Genomic DNA, 21,367 nt, shown 5'->3' on the forward strand with positions numbered 1-21,367 from the left:
ATTGAGGAAAATAGGTTCAAAACCAAGGTGAAATGTCAGTGTCAAAAACTGGTTCAAAATAAACTAACTTGGTGGAAATGTTAGTGGTCACGCAAGAGTGAAATATTCCAAATTCGAGAACAGTCAAAGGTCAAGGCCACAGAGCAAGGTCAAAAGTTCAGTCATACAGTAGTATTAGGAGATACTTTGGAGATTTCGTAACATCCTTTTGTAAGCTATTTGTTCTGAATATACAGCCTCTGTCATCTTGTATGTTATCGCCGTAAATTTTGTTAGGATAAAACTATAAACAAGATTCATGATAAAACTATGATACAAAAGAATGTTAAGGTTGACAAATTATATAGAATAAATCGCTAAGGAAGAGGTGAAACGAAGCTCTTGATCGTAAGGCCTGGGTGTTAAGCTTTCTCAGTCTTCCTTCTTATTTTCTCCTTAAGATTTTATTAAGTTCAAGACAGACTTTTCGAACGGGAAGAGGTTGCTCCGAGCCTTCATTAATCCCTTCATTACGACGATGCTGTTAGGTGGAAAAAGTCACTAAGACCTTCGGAACTTTCTTACACAGACGGGATAGATAATACGTAAGTTTAAAAATACTTTAAATAAGATGCCTTGGGGAAAAACATGAATTAATAAAAAAATAATCCATACACGAAATTACAGGTGTCCTTTGTTAATTTTCCAAAATCAGTAACATTTGGACTTAGGCTACTGTTGGTTGAGGTCTGGGGGGGAAACTAATCTGGGGAAGCGAGTTGCAAATGAAGCAATTCGTGGAGCAGACACACGAAAAGATTCAGTGAGGGTTGGTAGTGGAGGAAGTTGTTTATGGTTATGCAGGTGAGTCAAGCAGGTGAGTTATGCAGGTGAGCTAGGCAGGTGAGTTATGCAGGTGAGCTAGGCAGGTGAGTTATGAAGGTGAGCTAGGCAGGTGAGTTATGCAGGTGAGCTAGGCAGGTGAGTTTTGCAGGTGAGGTAGGAAGGTGAGTTATGCAAGTGAGTTAGGCAGGTAAGTTTTGCAGGTGAGTTAGGCAGGTGAGTGGATAGATGAAAAAATATAGGACAGTTTAATGGCAGGAAGGAATTATACAGTATAGGGTGGTCCATATATTGCGCCCCCCTTCGAGACTCACCTGACGGTATCTTTTGTGTTGTGGCGACGGCTCAGTCTGCTGGTGTGGGCTGGTTGTGTGCAGTGGGAGAAGGAAATGAATGAATGATGCATGTACTGAACTCACCTAGCAGTGTCCTCTTTACTGGTGTGGACGTGGGTGTGGGCAGTGAAAGAATGAAATAAATGAATGCAACATCTGCAGGTAACACAAACTGAGCCGTCCCCTAACACACGAAAAATCCTTGGGCGATGTGGAAGAGGAGCGTTATATATTGAGCACCGTGTATGTAAAAGAATTGCAATTTACCTTAGGGAGCACACAAACGAAGAGATTGTGTGAGGTATCGTAGTAAAGGTAATTGCTCATGGCAGTTTTTGGAGAAGAGTGAAGCTCCTCTTGACACACCCGCCTCACTCTGGCCTCTCTCTCCTTCATCCTAGCCTCGACCTGGCTAGACTTGGCTAGTAGTTGAGTGCCGGGGTTAAATCTAGCTAGGAGGAGGTAGGCGGCTGTGTTATTGTAGGGGAGGTCCGAGAAGTAGAAGAGTAGAATGGTGGAGAGGGTTGCAATAAGCAGCAAGCCTTTCACTCCCGCCCGCGCCATGATCGCAACTTACTACGATATCACTTGCTATCGCAGGGCATCGATTGTGTATCTAATCTCTTCCTGGGCAGACTGATACGCATTCGTGTTGTAGTTTATTTTGTCCCCCGCGACCTGGAATATCGAGACACACATGCACACGTTTATCAGGGAGTCAGTTGTTTATCTCAGTCTATCGGTAGGCCATCAAACCTTTTACTATCTCTTCGTCTTTGAAATGCCTCCTCGCTGCAGGCTATTGACTTCTCGATGATTGGCGATATCCTCACACTTGTACGTCACACTTATGCTCTTGTTTGGGCTTTGTTCTGTGTCCTCTAACCTATGTTCTGTCACACTTGGACTTCACACTTTTACCCTATCATTGGCGATATCCACACACTTGTCCGTCACACTTGTGCTCTGTCTGTTGTTTGGGCTTTGTTCTGTGTCTTCTGACCCCTGTTCTGTCGCGCTTGTACGCCACACTTGTACTCTATGATTGGCGATATCCACACACTTTTAAGTCACACTTGTGCTGTCTCTTGTTTGAGCTTTTTTCTGTGTCCTCTGACCTGTGTTCTGTGCCCTGTTCTGTGGTCGTTGTTTAACAGGGACACTACTGTATTCCCACACCCGTTCACTCTTTCATTTCCTCGCTACTCTTGTTCTTCTTAACCCTTTCAGTCCGATGCCGATGTTTTTATATTATTATTTCTATCTCCAGACGATTTTATTTAGTTTAGGATACACTTTTCGAATTGGACAAAAACAAACTTCACTAACCCCTTCACCACGAGTCGTCACCCCTAAAAGAGAATCAGATCTTCAGAAGGTGGTAAGAATAAGCTTAGACAATCACCTTTAACCCCATTCACTACGAGGCGGGTACAGAGGAGGGAAGCCTTCACGCGGTGGCACTAATATGACCGGGCGGGGGAGCTGCAGGGTTACACAAACGTCCCTCACTCCCCTCCATATCCCCGGAAAGGAAGATGGTGGACTTTGGAAGGAGGACAGTTTCAGTCTGCACTCCACCGGGGTCAGGTGTAGACGAGAGCCTGAGGTTGCAACTAGTAAACTCTTTTCACTTTAACTTGGCCTAAAAATGTCATATGTTTATCTTGAAGGGTGAACTGTAACAATAGACTAACATTAGACTATGTCGCTAGTCACGAAAAAGTGCTACGAAAAGGTTGTGGAGCCGCTGTTTTTTTTTTTGTTTTTTTTTTTTATGCCACTGAAGTGAAATAAACCGTAATAGAATGGAAATTTGGGCCAGGTTCATGTGAAAGGAGTGTAACTGCTACTTCAAAACGTCTAACATAAACCGAATAAAATCGTCTGGTAGGGCCAATAATAAACCAAGATAAAACTGAAGAGGTGGATGACTTGACTGTTCTGGTGTGTGTGTGCGACTGGCAGGAACACAAACACGACCATACATTACGGCTGAGAGATATCATTGGCCGGGTAAACGTGGAACACTTTATCTCTGACAGAAACTTAACATCTGTCGTACCCTCTTGTGATGTGGTAATGACTGACGAAAGATAAGGAGGTGAGGTTAAGGCCATTCTCTCTCTAGAATGGCCGAGAAGTTAATGGATATTTTTAAAACTGAAAAATATCATGAAAATACCGGTATATATATAATGTGCAGAATTTTGCACCTTCCACCTGTGCTTTCTCCAGTGCAGCCAGGTATGAACGCTGTATGATAATATTTAGCACCTCAAAAAGGAAAAATTAATCACTTTGAAGACTTTCTTCTTGCGGGCAGCTCATGTTTTGCGTTGCCACATGATGAGGTGATGCAGTAGACATGATGTTATTGTTTTTAAGGATTTCATGTTCTTTCCACGTTTATTTATACGGAATTATACGGAACAGGTAAATTGGCAACTCTGAGAGACGTTGATTACCACTGGCACACAGGTGATACCGTGCATTATGTCAAAGTCGATGAGCTTTTGTAGGAAGTTGACATGTTTGGGTAGGACTGATTCAGAGTTCTTCATCTGTGAATTTCCAGTGAGTTTCTGCTGCTATTTCCTGGTTTTGGATCACCGTTTTGTTATTGATTTTAAGGTCTATGGCTTTTGTTATGCTGTCCTGTGGTTATTAACAGCTGGGTCTGTCTCTGTATGTCTGTCTCTATCTGTCTGTACGTCTGTCTGTCTATCTATCCATCTGTCTGTCTGTTCATCCGTCCATCTGTCTGTCTGTCAACCAGTCTATGTCTGTCTGTCCGTCTGTCTGCGTCCATTTGTCTGTCTGTCTGTGCCTGTCTACCTGTCTGTTTGTTTGTCTCTCTCTCTGTCTGCCTGTGTCTGACAATCTGCCTGTCTTTCTGTCTGTCTGTATGTGTGTATGTATGCATGCATGTATGTATGTCCATATCTATCTGTCTGTAAGCCCGTCTGTCCGTCCGTCCATCCCAATCTGTCCATCTGTCTATCCGTCCATCTATGTCTATCTGTCTGTCTGTCTATCAATCTATCAGTGTCCTGTTATGCTCTCAGGGGCCTACATTCATCCTTCTTTATATGCCTTCGTGATACCTAACCTCAACAGTAGGTCTCAAAAACTTTTATTATTTAGCAACTCGCATTCGAAAACCCAGAGCTCGTATTCTTGCTGGTTAAGGAAGCTCACTAACACCTCTTCCTTAGTGATTTATTTTTTAATGTGGTTAGTTAATCTGTTTCTTTGCGTTGTTAATGCGGAGTATGGTTACATCGGAAGAGTTTATATAATACAGAAGAGGACAGTAAGGTGTAATAATCAAATTAAATCGCTTACGAAAAGGTGTTAAGGGGCTTCCTCATCCAACGAGAATATGGGTCCTTGCCTATACTACAAAAACAAATATTCCAGTATCTTTAAGCCCTGTTCACACGAGCGGGCAATGCCCGCGGGCACAAGCGGTGAGCCCGTCAACAGGCAAACTGCTCGCTTGTGCCCGCGGGCATTGCCCGCTCGTGTGGACAGGGCTTTAGTTACACGATAATTACCCGTCCTCACCCTGGAGGGACTCGGGAACGGGTATTGTTTTCACTTGGTTTGTCTGTCTGTTTGTCTGTGTCTGTCTTTCTGTCTGTTAACAGCTTTACACGAAAACTCCTGGTGCGATTTTGACTAAATCTACAGGGATGATGGGCTATGACCTTCTAATCACATGGTTAATTTTTAAGCCAAGGCCGAGGCTTAGGCCCCAGAAATGTAAAAAAAAAGAAAAAGAAAAAAAAAAAGAAATCACTGAAGGCGTAACTCCATTCAAGTTCGTCATATCGACATGAAACCATACCCTAAAGGTGCATCTTTCAAATCTGCTTCCTATAACATGCCTCATTACATCAGGGGGGTCACCCCCCAGTTCTCGGTAGGGGGGTCAGTGTCAGGGGGGGTCGGGCCAAAAATTTCAGATCGGCATAAAGTCGTCAATTTTCACCCGATTTACTCCAAATTTGATATGTGACATCATTGACTAGATATCCTGTTGTGTTTGTACGTCAGCACTAAAATGACTGCCGGGGACGGGTTGGCTGTGCCTTGGCACCGCGTCTTGTTTTCCTCAATATTGATTTCCCAGGAAGATAAAGAAAGAGTGATGTATATATAATTTTCTTTAGTTTCTAGTACTTCCTTAAAAAAAAAAAAAAAAAGAGGACCGTATTCCAGGTGGCTTAGGAGGCTCCGTAACATCTCTTCCTTAGCGATTTATTTTGCATAGTACACCTCAGCCCTCCCTGGTGTGTTATTTATGTAAGTTTAATATCAATACGAAATATATGAGAGAGTATGGAAGTGTAGTTTGTAGAATAAATCGTTAGGAAAGAGGCGTTGGGAAATATGAAGCCCTAAATGACGATAGGGAATCCATTGTAATTATCGTAAATGTGTTTGTGAATTCCATAACCCCTTATATTATTCATAGATTTTTTTTTAACTTTTTTCAATTGCATGTTTGATTTTATAAGTTCACGATGCATCCCAAAACGTCATCGCGCCCCACACCAGCACACTGAGCCGTCCCCGCAGAACACTAGACTGGAGGGGGGCAATATACGGACCACCTTTACGTTTGCGAATCCCTTATCTTATCGGTAAAAGAGGTGAGAGAGAGAGGGAAGGCCACAAGCACGGAAGCTGGGATATGACTGAGCTGTACTGGTGTCATGGAGGTGGCTGGTGCATTGAGTAAGCTAATTTAGAACGGTACGTGGCCACTAGACTCACCTTTCCACACCTACCGGCCACTAGACACACCTTTCCACACCTGCCGGCCACTACATACACCTTTCCACACCTGCCGGCCACTACACACACCTTTCCACACCTGCCGGCCACTACACACACCTTTCCACACCTACCGGCCACTACACACACCTTTCCATACCTGCCGGCCACTACACACACCTTTCCATACCTGCCGGCCACTACACACACCTTTCCATACCTGCCGGCCACTACACACACCTTTCCATACCTGCCGGCCACTACACACACCTTTCCATACCTGCCGGCCACTACACACACCTTTCCATATCTGCCGGCCACTACATACACCTTTCCACACCTGCCGGCCACTACACACACCTTTGCACACTTACGGGCCACTAAACCTTTCCACACCTATCGGCCACAGCACACACCTTTCCACACCTGCCGGCTACTACACACACCTTACCACACCTGCCGGCCACTACATGCATCTTTCCACACCTGCCGGCCACTAAACCTTTCCATACCTGCCGGCCACTGCACACACCTTTCTACACCTACCGGCCACTAGACACCTTTCCACACCTGCCGGCCACTACACACAACTTTCCACACCTGCCCACACTCAAACTCCAATATTGACATTAGTAATTACTGTCGCCAAGGAAATCGGGAGGAGGTTTATGTATTTACTCCTGTTTGTCCGTCTGTTTGTTTGTCCGTAAGGGCTGGATCAAGTGCTGGCAACATGTACATAACACAGTAACGAACGAATTGCAAACATGATGGAACAGCAGTGTCCAGATCATGTTGCCAATATCTTCAATTCTCAGCCGCCTCGTATGAATAAACTTAATCCCATCACCTCTGCAGGCAGCAAGTTTGAAGCTGCACTGAAACATGTTTGCATACATCTGTCCAAATACTCCTGCAGACATGTATTCAAACATGTTGCCAGCTGTGTTGTCAACTCATTTTTGAGGACGTGTGGACGCGCACTTAGGTGCCTCAAAAAGTTATCGATGGATTTCAGTGTAATTTTGTGGATATGTGGGTCATCGGCCAAGGAAGAGTTGATTAAATGTTGGTGGTGATCTGAGTTGTCTGGTTTAGGCGTTGGCGGAGGTATGCGCTCTCTGAAGGTTATGAAGTTAGAATGAGACTCCCTAACAGTGCTTGAAATCCATTCGTCCGGCACTACCTGAAATGCTGACGGGATACGAAATTTTCTATACAGTTACACTCTATTCATTTTTTCTTGGCCTAAAATTACCATCCGTCCATCGTGAATGCTGGGCTATAGTAATGAATTAACACTAAAATATGATGCTGGTCACGAAGAAGTGCTACAGAGAGGATGTAGAGTCGCAGTATTGTCTTTTTTCGCCACTGACCTACGTGAAATAAGCTGCAAAAGGATGAAAATTTGAGCCAAGTTAAAGTGAAGGAAGTATAGTCTGATGTATTACGAAAACAGTACAGAACAATGAAGTATAAAGTACTGTAGTCCTTTTACCCTAACTTGGCTTAGATTTTTGTTCACTTGCAGTTTATTTCATGTCAGTCATTGACCTAAAAAGGCAATTCTACGGCTTTACATCCTTCCCGTACCGTACCACTTCTTCGTGACCAGCATCGTATAGTGTAGTGTTAATCTGTTGTTAAAACTCAGAAGTCAAACTGGGGGGATAGTAGTTTTAGGCCAAGTTAGAGTAAAAGGAGTATAGTTGTAAAATCGTGGTTTATTTCCCTTGTTTTTCCTTTATATAGAGCTTAATGATAACTCTAGGTGGAATTGCTGTTTTTGTTGTTGCTGTTGTTATTGTTACTTTTGTTGCTTTTGCTGTTGTTGTTGTTACTTTTGTTGTTGTTGTTGTTGCTGCTGCTACTGCTGTTGTTGTTGCTATTGTTGTTGCTGTTGCTTTTGTTGTTCCTGCTGCTGCTGTTGCTGCAGGTGTTGTTGTTGCTGTTGCTTTTGCTGTTGTTACTGTTATTGCTTTTGCTGCTGCTGCTGTTGTTGTTGTTGTTGTTGTTGTTGCCTTTGCTGTTGTTGTTGTTGTTGCTGCTGTCTAAGTAGAATCCAGGCAGTATGTAAACATGCAAAAAGCCTGAAATCTGAAGTTACTCCTCTGATTTTACCCATTTCTTACCTTGCTCCCTAACACCCTTTCCTAGGCGATTAAGTTTGCATATTGTACTAATTCCTAACCTTGCTTCCTAACTCCCTTTTCTAGACGATTTATTTTGCATATTGTAACTATTTCCTAACCTTGCTCCCTTGACTCCCTTTTCTAGACGATTTATTTTGTGTATTGTAATTAGAGTAATTTCAAACCTTGCTCCCTAACACCCTTTCCTAGACGATTTATTTTGCGTATTGTAACTGATTTCTAACCTTGGTCCGTAACATCCTTTCCTAGACGATTTATTTTGTGTATTGTAACTAATTCCCAACCTTTCTCCCTAACACCCTTTCCTAGGCGATTTATTTTGTATATTGTAACTAATTTCTAACCTTGCCTCCTAACACCCATTCCTAAGCGATTTATTTTCCGTATTTTAACTGATTCCTAACCTTGCTCCTTAACACCTTTTCCTAGACGATTTATTTTGTATATTGTAACTAATTCCTAACCTTTCTCCCTAACACCTTGTCCTAGGCGATTTATTTTGTATATTGTAACTAATTTCTAACCTTGCTCCCTAACACCCATTCCTAGACGATTTATTTTGTATATTGTAACTAATTCCCAACCTTTCTCCCTAACACCCTTTCCTAGGCGATTTATTTTGTATATTGTAACTAATTTCTGACCTTGCTCCCTAACACCCATTCCTAAGCGATTTATTTCCATACTGTAACTGATTCCTAACCTTGCTTCCTGACACCCTTACCTGCGTTGGACGTGATAACCCTTTCAGTCCGATTATATACTTATTTACCACTTTAATTGTCATTTATGGACGATTTTATTCAGTTTAGGAAGACCAGTTGTAGTGAAGAGGTTAATGACGGTTATATAAAAGCCCCCCAGTTCGAAAAATCCCTCTAAAAATTAATAAAATTGTCTTGAGATTGTCAGGAAAGAAGTTATATATATTTAATCTTCCTGGCCCAACCAAGTTTCCAATATATCAAGGATGAGCCTTATAATTGCTGGACTATAGAGCAGAGTGAGAGGCTTGGCCGGGGCTGTACACCCCCCCAAAAAGAAAATTATCGCCCCCTTTGGGTACGATGGCTGTGAAAATGCAAGTTCCGAAGACACACATGAGTCTATAAATGTGGTGCCTCAGAACATACATCATCCAGTAAGTGAATCTTTTTTGCAATACTGAGTTCTAATAATTACCAAATATTTGCACTTATAATTACAGGATGTCCCCGCAAGTCACAGTGCTTCATCCATGTTGCAGAATGATACGTGCTGTAAGAGTGCCCATATTTTTTCGTGAGGGTGAACAACAATTATATCTTCTCGTTAAACTGTTAGCTGTCCAGGTGGCGTCCAGGTGAGTGATGACGTAGGAGCCAGTCAGGGATAGGGTGCCGCATCTCGCTTTTTAGTCATTTTGGAAGGCCTAGATCATCGCGATGTAATGTTAGATCGAAGCGTGAATACGATTAGGCTTATTTTTATGAAAGAACGTTGTTTACGTATAATAAATTTCAACTGTCAACCCGTCAAGTGTGGGTGATAAGTAGGTGCCAGCTCTCTGAATGTGTGACGTAGCCATGAGCTGCCTTGACTTAATGTGGAAGTCCAGTGCCAGATATACAGAGAGAGAGAGAGAGAGAGAGAGAGAGAGAGAGATCATTAAGGTGGAATATGTTTAATCAATCGCTAAGGGACAAGGGCCGCGAAGTTTGCTGTAACGCCCCACCTGGTTCCACTGCGTTTGGCCATCGTCATTTTTTGCTCCTTATTTTTATACTCTCTTCACTTTAACTGGATGTAAAATTGCCCTCTCTCTCTCTTCAACGCTGGGGTGTGAGAAGAGATTAACCCAGGAATGTGGTTGTAGTCACGAAGAAGTGCAGTGAAGTGGATGTAAAGCCGTCGTATTGTCTGCTGCCAGTGAGCTGTGTGAAATATCCTGCAAAAGCACGAAAATCCTCACCTAGTTAAAAAGAATTGACTGTAGTTGACTATGAGAATATCGTGACGCCTCTGTCTAAGCGATTTGTTTTGGCTATCACACATTATTTTCCCTTTTTGTAATATTTTACAGATCACATATTACTCTCCCCTTTTTGTAATATTAGTGCAACATATATCAACAAAGCAAAGTTGTAGATGCAAATGAACATCTGTTTGCAATATAGAGAATAAACTGCTGAAGAAGAGGTGTTAGGTAACCTTGTATTTTAATGTCACTGTACTTGAGGGCATACAGGATTTCAGACCCCGAATTTTTGGATATGAGATAAAAAAGATTCAGAACACTGGGATAAAAGCTAAAATATTCACTCAGTATATTATCCCAGTGTTGTAATAAAGAAAATAAACGCTTCTATGGAGGTAGAATTAGTAAGTCAAAATTCTAAACCAGTCAGGAAACAGTGTCCTTCCCTTCCATGAAAAAAAAATGATCTCTAAAAAAATGGCGAGAGAGAGAGAGAGAGAGAGAGAGAGAGAGAGAGGGAGAGAAATCTTAATGTACAGGTAGCTTTCATGTATCACAACACCATCAAAAAATCTCCATCATACTCCTTCAGGTAATTCAGGTGTTATATATAAAATTCAGTGCAAAAAGTGTAATTAATTTTATATGGGGCCTTTCTGTAAATATCCCATCGGGCAATTTAGGTACTGTTAATAAACTTCATGTAAAACGTTTAATTAATTTTATATGAGGCTATCTGGAAAAGATTTGAAAACTAGAATCTCAGTATAAGTATAGTGTAAGGACGTTGCAACAAGATAGTGACTTATTTCAACACAAAACATCCATTGATCACCAGCACTGATTGGGCAGGCTCTGAGATTCGAGTAAGGATTAGATGAATGAAAGGGAATTGAATCCTACTCAGTTTCCAGCACCTGAGAAAAATGTAAACGTGAGCTGTGGCCATTTTAAGTCTCGTAAATTAAGAAAAATGATTATAAAGCAGTAAACCCCAGACGAAATTTGATATATAAATGTGCTCTCGTTTAGGATAAGTTCAGCCGAGATGAGGTGAGATGATATTAAGTCAGATCATTTTTGTTGTTCAGTTTCCCCCTTCTTGCTGCAGGTTTGTATGTAAGACTTCCACCATCTTCTTTCCGTGTCTGTCTGTCTGTCTGGAGATGTAATATACGAAAGTATTTACTGTCTCTACGCTGCCTTTTTTATGGTCTGTCAGTCTTTTTTTAATCCTTCAGTCTCTATTTTCATTACGATACCACCTGATAATTTTATTGAGCTTAAGGAAGTTCATTTATTTATTTATTTTTTTAAGAGTTAGTGGGTTAATCAAGGCTGTAATTAACCCCTCCAGTCGTGAGTTTTTCTAGCTAACTTCTAATTCTCTCCTAAGCTCAATACAAACTAGTGGTTAAGAAACATGAGGTGTAAAAAACGACATCTGTACTGAAGGTGTTAAGTAGGTGTGCCACAGGTGTGTGTTAACCTTTGCTCTAGGCTAAAAGTAGGGCTCATTCCCTCCAGCCTTCAGCTTTGACACCAGTTAGTTGCCTCCCTTCCCCCATACCACACTCTCACACACTCCCTCTCCTCTTTAGCATGCCCATACCAGTCCCTTTTCCATGTCTTGTCTTCCTCTCGCATTATTCTTTTCCGATTATTTTGATTTGCTCTAGTCTGTCTTGAACCACTCCGTTTTTGCGGTGTACTCATTCTCAATTTTATCTTGCTCTTCTCCATCACGCATCACTTTATTCTCATTGATTTGGTTTGCCTTAGTCCATTTTGTATCAACATATTTTTTTTTTTTTTTTTAATCCTTCTCAGATCATATATTTTTCAACACCATCCTTGCACCTTGATCTCCTGACGTCCTTCACACACCTCTCATTGCCCTTTCAGTTGACTTATTGTTTCCGTCACATTTATCATCGTTTCCCCCGAACTATCCTCCATTGGTTCCGACATATCTATGCCTCTCCCTGCATCTTAGTTTTCCGTGACATATCTACGAGCATCATACACTCGGGTGATTGGGTCGACATGTGCATTCGCTGTATTGCCCAAGAAAACATGTGTACAGCCCAGCATACATCGTCTTGATATACAACTTGTTATGCTAAGCGCCACGTCTGTTTTGAAGGAATTGTGAGGTTGCGAATTTGTCACAGGAAATGCAGCTGTATTTAAGGAGTTACTAAGTTCAGCCAGCCTGCCCGTTCACCTGCAGGGTTGGGACGACTGCTGATGATCTTGAGGAGTAAAGTATTGAGCACAAGGTCCGGCGCTCTCTAAATTCACGATGAAATTTGGGGTGAAGAGTGTTTTAATCCTCACAGGAGTCTCTTCAGTCTTCCTGCTTTATCTCGCTCATTTCCTGCATATCGTACCCGTACCCTACCTCGACCCCCTGCCAGAGTCTCGCCACACCACAACACACCCTACTCATCGACGTGAAAGTATTTTTGTTGAGGGAGAAGCGCAGATATCCAACACAACAACCGAATTAACAAGCGGATCTTTCCACGTTAGTGTGAGGAGTACGAACTCGATGCAGCACCACCACAATATCACCTACACTCACAACATCACAGCCAACAATGCCCACCATCACAGCAACTTCACAAACAAAAACACTCACGACCAGTCCGTTACAGCCCAAACCATCCACCACAACACCACCTCCACCCAAACCACATCCACTCACACCACATCCACTCACACCACATCCAGTAGGACCAACCACCTCACCAGCAATATCAGTAACTACCATCATAACACCACCATCCACCACCACCACATCACACTCGACACCACCACAGCCCATCACCACCTCAAAAACTTAGGCAACAGCACTATAGATCAGCACACAGCACCCAACCTCACTCAGCGCCAGACCTCAGTTGGCCATAGGATGCAAGAAAGAGCATCTCGATTGAAGCAAATATGTGTTGGAAGGCCTCGTCTCTCCCTTAGAAGAACCCTCAAGGATTTTACCTACTACGCACCCTCACATAACCTCATCGTCTGCGTCACCCCAAAGGTATAATTACTCTCTCTCTCTCTCTCTCTCTCACACACACACACACACACACACACACACACACACACACACACACACACACACACACACACACACACACACACACACACACACACACACACACACACACACGTTGGAATAAATATTACCTGACTGGGCGTGGGTAAATGAAATGATGAATAGGACGACTGCACATGTGAGTTTGTTTACTTATTTATTCTGTACACCGGAAAATAAAATTGAGGGAAATGTGAGCAGCCTTGTAACCTTGGAAAATGACACCGAGGCAAAGTATACGGAATATCGACCAGAAAATCTTTGGGTAATTTCGGACATAGACTAAATCTGGATCCGCCTCGTAAAGAGAGAGAGAGAGAGAGAGAGTGAGAGTTATATCTTGAAACCTACTCTTGTCATCTTTGGAGCCTGACACAGATTTATAGAATATTTTGTGCGAGTTTCATGATCCATTGCTCAGGAAAAGCGTATGATAGTTGTTGTTTCTCGTGCATTGCGTTTAGATCATTTTCCTTCCTTCCTTTCGGCTGTCCACCTCTTCTCATCTGTCCTCTCGCTATCCTCCTCTCGTCCTCTCCCCTTTGTTGTCATCTCCATCCTCTCACCTTCTTCCTCTCCCTCTTATTCTTCTCTTCTCTTCTCTTTATCCTTCTTCCCATCTCTCCTTTCCACTCTGCTTCCCCCTTTCTCGTTCCCTTGACTCCTCTGCCCTCTCTTCCCCCAACTTCATTTCCCCCCTTCTTTCCTGCCCTCCTCTCCTCTCTCCCTTTCCTGTTCTCCCCCTTCCCTCCTCTCTTCCGTCCTTCTTTACTCCCTTTCCTCCTCTCGCCCTTCTCTCCTCACTAACTTCCCTCCTTTTCCCTTTTCTTCGTCTCTTCCTTCTCTCCTTTCTCTCTTCCCTTTTCTCTCCCTTCCCTCCTCTTTCCCTGCCCTCAATCGTCTCTCCCTTTTTTCTTCCCACCCTTCCCTTCTCTCTCCCTCCCCTCTTCTCTCTCTTGCCTTTTCTCCTTCCTTTCCCCCGTCTTCCCCTTCTTTCTTCACTCCCTTTCCTTCTACCTCCCTTTCTCTCTACATCCCTCCTGGCTCCCCTCCTCTCTCACTTTCCTGGTGTGGTGCATGAGACAGGTGTGGTGCATGAGACAGGTGTGGTGCATGAGACAGGTGTGACGCATGAGATAGGTGTGGTGCATGAGACAGATGTGATGCATAAGACAGGTGTGGTGCATGAGACAGGTGTGGTGAATGAGGAAGGTGTGGCGTTTGATACAGATGTGCATGAGAGACAAGAGTGATGCATGCATGAGACAGGTGTGGTGAATGAGAAAGTTGTGGTGGATGAGAAAAGTATTGCACATGAGAGGCAGATGTGCATGAAAGACAAGTATGGTGCAGTAGACAGGTGTAGTCTTCTGCATGAGACAGGTGTGGCAGCGGACCCATAGATCACCCAGGTAATTTACTCGGAATACACCTACGACCTTTCCTCACAGGTGTTCAGTTTAGTGGCAGGTGTGACGTCGTGTGGGATGATACTTTGTGGCGTGTTAGAGGGTGGTGTGGTAGTGGTGTGGTTGTGGGTGGTGTGGTGGTGGTGTGACTGGTGTGGTGGTGGTGTGGTTATTGGTGGTGTGGTAGTGGTGTGACTCTTGTGTGAATGTAGCAGGTGTATTTTTATAGATGCCGTGATACTTAGTGATAAAACACACACACACACACACACACACACACACACACACACACACACACACACACACACATACCGCTCGCTGGTGCAGTGGTAACGTTCCCGCTTGCCAACTGGTGGACGGGAGTTCGCGCCTCGCTCAGGTTGCGAAAAGTTTCACTGACGAAGTGGGTGGTTACTGTCCCCCTTGAGCAAGGGGACGGGTGTGTGCGTGTGTGAAGGTCACAGCCTTGCCCTTAGATCGGACTATATGAGCTCTCAGCTCCCTTCCGGGAGGGTAAAAGCTGACAATCACGACCATCAAGTGAGCCTGACCGACCCGGTGAATTACACACACACACACACACACACACACACACACACACACACACACACACACACACACACACACACTTTAAGATATGAAAGTAAAACATGCTACCTGCTCATTTCACTTTTGGTTTAATCTAGCTTCATACTTTCGATTTTATATTGAATTTAGGAAGACATCTTTGACTATATTTCTTGAGATCTTTCCTATGCTGAAGAAAGCAAGAATTTCCCACAAGAATCTCCTCCATATCAGCCTTTTCCATGCTATCAGGCTGCACTCCCTTCATCTCACATCTCACCTGTATACAGTATCTTTCCGCCTCATACCTCCATCTCCTCCTCAGTCTCCTCTGCCTCTCATTCGCATACTCTCTCCCAGTCAGCCTCCCATTCTCCATTCCTCAGTGTAAGATACGTCATAGGGGTGATGGGTTTAAGGTGAAGGTTTGTGACAGGTGTGTGATAAGTAGGAAAGGTAATTGAAACCAGGTGATTGGAAGACACAGGCTCTCACAGTACGGCCTTATCTTGGACCTACGGCCATTTTCTCATCATAACCCCTTCACTACAGTGGTGTATTTTCTTGGTTATTTCTTGGTTTATTTCTTGGTTATTTCTTGTTTTTTCTTGGTTATTTCTTTATTTCTTGGTTATTTCTTGTTTTTTTTCTTGGTCATTTCTTGTTTTTTCTTGGTTATTTCTTGGTTACTTCTTGTTTTTTCTTGGTTATTTCTTGTTTTTTCTTGGTTATTTCTTGTTTTTTCTTTGGTATTTCTTGTTTTTTCTTGGTTATTTCTTGGTTACTTCTTGTTTTTTCTTGGTTACTTCTTGTTTTTTCTTGGGTATTTCTTGTTTTTTCTTGGGTATTTCTTGTTTTTTCTTGGGTATTTCTTGTTTTTTCTTGGTTATTTGTTGTTTGTTTCTTAATTTCTTCTTTTTTTTTGGTTATTACTTTTTCTTGGTTATTTGTTGTTTTTCGTGGTTATTTCTTGTTTTTCTTGGTTTATTTCTTTTTTTTCGTGGTTATATATTTGTTATTTCTCGTTTTCTTGGTTTATTTCTTGGTTATTTCTCGGTTATTTCTTTTTTCTTGGTTATTTCTTGTTTTTTCTTGGTTATTTCTTAGTTTTTTCTTGGTTATTTCTTGTTTTTTCTTGGTTATTTCTTGTTTTTTCTTGATTATTTCTTGGTTATTTCTTGTTTTTTCTTGGTTATTCTCATCACCAGACGATTTTTTTTAGTTTATTAATACACCTCTCGTTCCAAAGGTGGTAGTGAAATTTGTCTGGGACCTCCATATTGCCAGACGCCCCTTCTATAAGCTGAAGGAAATCGTCTAAGGTCTGTCTAAAGCTGAATAAAATCCTGGTATAAAATAGGAGAAACCTCTTATTGAAGAAGTTGTTGTGGTGGTATTTATAAGGGAACCGTAATCAGCAAAAGGAGTGCCTCAGTAACAGCAGCAGCAGAATCGTCACCATCATCATTATCATCATCGTCGTCGTCGTCATCATCGTCGTCGTCGTCGTCGTCATCATCGTCGTCGTCGTCGTCGTCATCATCGTCGTCGTCGTCGTCGTCGTCGTCATCATCGTCGTCATCATCGTCGTCGTCGTCGTCGTCGTCGTCATCGTCGTCATCATCATCATACCTATCTATTTTCCCAATGAAGGCTGGGTAAAAGAATATTAAATACAGTCTTTACTTTTTTTTTAACAATTGGTTTTTCTGTTTTGGGCAACACTAGAAAAATTTATGGAACTAAAATTAATCCTAGCAATCAGCGACATCAAAAACAATTACAAAATCACTAATAATGCTTCCCCAGCCATTGGTACCCCTAGGTCTGTATGGTCTGTGTATCTGTAACTTTATATAACATCATTAGGGTAAAACTAGACGATTTTTTTCAGCCCAGAGAAATCGTAGCAGTTAAAGAGGAGAAAAAAAATGCTCTAGGTGGGTTTGGAAATGTCTTAACACGTCTTCCCTAGCGATTTGTTTTGACCCTTTATTCCAGGTTGTGTTCCTAGGTTGTATTCCCTGTTGTATTCCCAGTGTTGTATTCTCAGTTTGTATTCCCTGTTGTATTCCCAGGTGTATTCCTTGTTGTATTCCCTGTTGTATTCTCAGTTTGTATTTCTTGTTGTATTCCCAGGTTGTATTCCCAGGTTGTATTCCCAGGTTGTATTCCTTGTTGTATTCCTAGTTTGTATTCCCAGGTTGTATTCCCTTCCCTAGCCCAGCATCCGTGTTGTATTCCTTTTGTATTCCCAGCTTGTATTCCTTAACATGTGTGTTGTATTGTCAGGTTGTATTCCCTTCCCCAGCCTAGCATCTGTGTTGTATTGTCAGGTTGTATTCCCTTCCCCAGCCTAGCATCTGTGTTGTATTGTCAGGTTGTATTCCCTTCCCCAGCCTAGCATCTGTGTTGTATTGTCAGGTTGTATTCCCTTCCCCAGCCTAGCATCTGTGTTGTATTGTCAGGTTGTATTCCCTTCCCCAGCCTAGCATCTGTGTTGTATTGTCAGGTTGTATTCCCTTCCCCAGCCTAGCATCTGTGTTGTATTCTCAGGTTGTATTCCCTTCCCCAGCCTAGCATCTGTGTTGTATTCTCAGGTTGTATTCCTTGTTGTATTCCCAGTTTGTATTCCCTGTTGTATTCCCAGGTCGCCTCCTCCACGTGGCTGGCGCATCTCATCCACATGCGCGGCCTCCACCCCAACATCACGGATTTCCACACCAAGTACTGGAAAAGCAGGGTCTTGGCAAGGTAAGGGGGGAAAAGGCAGGGGAAGAGTGGGGGAAAGGCAGGGGAAAAGTGGGAGAAAGGCAGCGGAAAAACAGTAAAATGGTAGGGGAAAGGCAGGGGAAAAAGTAGGGGAAAGGCAGGGGGGAATAATAGGAGAATGTTAGGGTAAAGCAGGGGGGAAAAACAGTAGAATGGTAGGGGAAAGGCAGGGGGAAAAACAGGAGAATGGTAGGGTAAACTGGGAAACGCAGGGAAAGGATAAGGTGAGGGTAGGGGAAAGGTAGAGGAAAAACAGGGAAAAAATCGGAGAAATAGGAGAATGGTAGGGGAAAGGCAGTGGAAAAACAGGAAAAACAGGTAGATGTATTAAAGTGATACGCAACTTCCCATAGCAAGGCCTAGTGTGCAAATTAATTCGCTAAGGAGAAGGTGTAAGAGTACCTCCAAAGCTGTAAAATGCACGACCCTTAGAAACGACCCTCAGTGACATGGTGTTGCCAGGGACGTGCTGGGGACGGAGGAGACGAAGAGACGCCTCAAGTCCGCTGTGACGGTCGTAACGGTCAGACACCCTCTCTCTCGCCTCGTGTCGGCCTTCAGGGACAAGTTCGCTGACGGTCGCAAGTTGGAAGCGCCGCAGTCAGCAGGGCATTACAGGTGAGAATTACCGTATCTTACCTTATAGTCTCATCATCATCATCATCATCATCATTGTCTTTTTTCGTCTTACGCTATAGTCTGTCCATCTATACCTGTCAGCTGAAGATTTCCCAGATTTTCTATTGAGTTGCCGTTACCAATCCCCCTTCTATCGTTAGTATTCGTTAGTCTGTATAAACCAGACAGGTGAAACTTACCTGTTCATGTATCGCCGCCGTTGTTTGGCTTGGAAAGTGAGGAGGATTAGGGCAATTGAAAGCTCGTCATTCAGCGATTTCATGCCACATACCTAGCAGCTACAGTTAATATTTACAGGTGATGTTCATTGCAAGAGGTGATCCAGCCTCGAAAAGTAATATTTAGCATGTAAACACACCAACAAGATAGACACCTGAACGTGGATCTGACTTAAACAGAATCCAGCACTGTTGACCCTTCAGTTCACAGGTTCCCGGATCTGTGATGTATTGATGACAGAGAAGCGGCCATAGATTCCCAGCCTTTTATTAGACATGTAGTGTAATGTTTATCTGTCAACTAAAGGATTGTTTTGGTGTAGAAGCTGCGAATGATCGAAATCTCCAAATGTCGTTCATCCCGCTGTCCCAGAGTTACTATCCCATTACTACCCCCATCTACTGCCGTCTCTCCTATAATATACAGTAAATCACCTCTTTATTTAGACTGCGGTGAGAAGACTGACGGTAAATATTGCGACTAGATAAAAAATATAAGACCTAATGATTTTAGGCAGTTCACTCTTATGTCGACAGCGTGTTTACACCATTTACCTACTACACACACACACACACACACACACACACACACACACACACACACACACACATTTTATTCTGACCCTTTAATAATTTTCAGCAAGTCTATTAAGCTGCAAAACAGTGTCAAGGTAACAACATTTTCACGCAAAGTCGGGCAAAACAATGTACGGAAACATCAATAAAGAACATTTTACTTTTTCTTCCGTCCATATCCGAGAAATCAATATCGACCGTAAATATCGGTATCGGTTCGGTATTGGAATAAAATGCAAGTATCGGCGAAATATCGGTTTGGCGAATCGTATCGGTAACAGCACTATCCGTAGGCGAAACCAGTGGGGAATAAACACGCCTCTTTTCACCCATTTTTCCTTTCATCTCCGTCCCACGTCTGCAAGAGAATTTTAAGGTGCAATGTGCAAAATAAATATCAGAGGAAAAGATGATACGAAGCCCCCTGTTTCACATGAATTGCATACCGTAAACAGTATCTTTATATGAACGTAAACTTTAATTGCCCCGACCTTTCAACAGCCTCATAATACCTGCTTCATTAATCCTCGCCGTACCTTATAACAGTAGGACACAAAGGAAAGGTCCAATTTATCATTCCACAAAGCAGTAACCCCCCCCCTCTCCCCATTCTCGAGGCACTTTTTACAGCCCCATTCATACTGATTTCAAACATTTCATTTTCTGTAAACACTTCCTCTGCTACCAATAAACACTTCCTCTGCTTCCTGTTAACACTTCGTCTGCTTCGTCTGCTTCCTGTTAACACTTCGTCTGCTTCCTCTTTTCCTACCTTATCGTACCCAGCAGCCTACATATCGTGAAAATCAGCAGTAACCAATATTCTCGGTATTTACATTCTAACGTTTCTGTAAATTCTCTCAGCATCTCTGTTTCACTTTTATCAGAATCTGTTACAACGTTTTACAGTCCCATTACTATTTTACCGAGTCTTCTAACTGTGATGGAGACCTACTGTATTTGCTCTGTTACTTTCTTCTTCATTCATCCAAACGCTTTTCAGTTGGATTCCTTTCTTTTGTTTCTAATTCTGTTCAAATTTGATATCATTATTCCCTGAAGAAAACCCCTCAGATACCTTTTTTTTTTTTTGGCCTAGGTTTTTTAAAGGGTTTTTCGGGGTCAGAGGTCAAACTGCACCGGCACAGAGTTTCAGATCTAATACCCTTTTATGTTCATTAGTGTCGGTGTACTTTAGCTGTGTGGAGACTATCGTGTATTCCCGTGGACATGTTGGCAATCTTTAATTTGTTTTTGCATTTTCCTCGTAGTATTGACTCTCATCCAGATTTTTTTTTTAATCCTCTGACATTCCTCAATGGTTTTGTCGACCCTGTCTTTTATATCCTCTAGTGCACCAATACTGTTCTTTTAACCTCATTTTGTTTTCTCCCGTACGCTTCTCACGCCTGTACACTCCCTCCTTGTAGATACAGCCCATATACACTATCTTCATCCCTTCCACCGTAAGGACATTCACTGCATAGTTAGCATTGGCAAGAGTTCTTTTGGATTACAGGTTTTTCTGGAAGCCGGCGCTCAGGTACCTGCACAAAAGCACGCGGCCGCCATTGCAGGTGTCCTTTGCAGAATTCGTGCAGTTCGCACTGGACAAGAAACCAACAGAGAGGCACTGGCTCCCGATCGGCCGTACGTGCTCCCCCTGCCGAGTCCCGTACCAATACGTGCTCATGCTGGAGACCTTCAGTGAGGACCTCGCCTTCCTCGCCTCCTCACTCAACATCTCCACCATCAACCTCAGTCAACACAGCAACAAGAAGTAAACATTTTCGTCTTTCATATTGGTCGTAAGAATTGACCCTTAGGGGAGTTTCTGTGAGCACTTAAATCGCCCATCCTAAGTTGGGATATGACTCGAAGTACTTTATTCTCTGCGAAAAGTTAACCATGATATTTTTAAACAATTTTTGTACCCTGGATTTCTCTTAAATACATCAGTAAAATTTGTCATTAACCAAAGTAAAGTAAACAGTAGGTCATTCACAGCCTAAAGGTTTAATTGAATAA

At 42.7% G+C, this 21,367-nt stretch overlaps 1 protein-coding gene across 1 annotated transcript; it reads left to right on the plus strand.

Annotated features, from left to right (window-relative positions):
- Window positions 1–6,709: 6,709 nt before the first annotated feature.
- LOC145400288 (carbohydrate sulfotransferase 12-like) lies at window positions 6,710–21,123 on the plus strand. The gene is made up of 4 exons (XM_080272847.1): window positions 6,710–6,829; window positions 17,785–17,888; window positions 18,369–18,524; window positions 20,859–21,123. The coding sequence occupies exons 1-4, from the start codon at window positions 6,710–6,712 to the stop codon at window positions 21,121–21,123; spliced, it is 645 nt and encodes a 214-aa protein (XP_080128973.1).
- Window positions 21,124–21,367: the final 244 nt, after the last annotated feature.

Source organism: Coenobita brevimanus, chromosome 51, assembly GCF_032717465.1.
Source record: "Coenobita brevimanus isolate Jiangsu-jjx chromosome 51, ASM3271746v2, whole genome shotgun sequence".
NCBI lineage: Eukaryota > Metazoa > Arthropoda > Malacostraca > Decapoda > Coenobitidae > Coenobita > Coenobita brevimanus.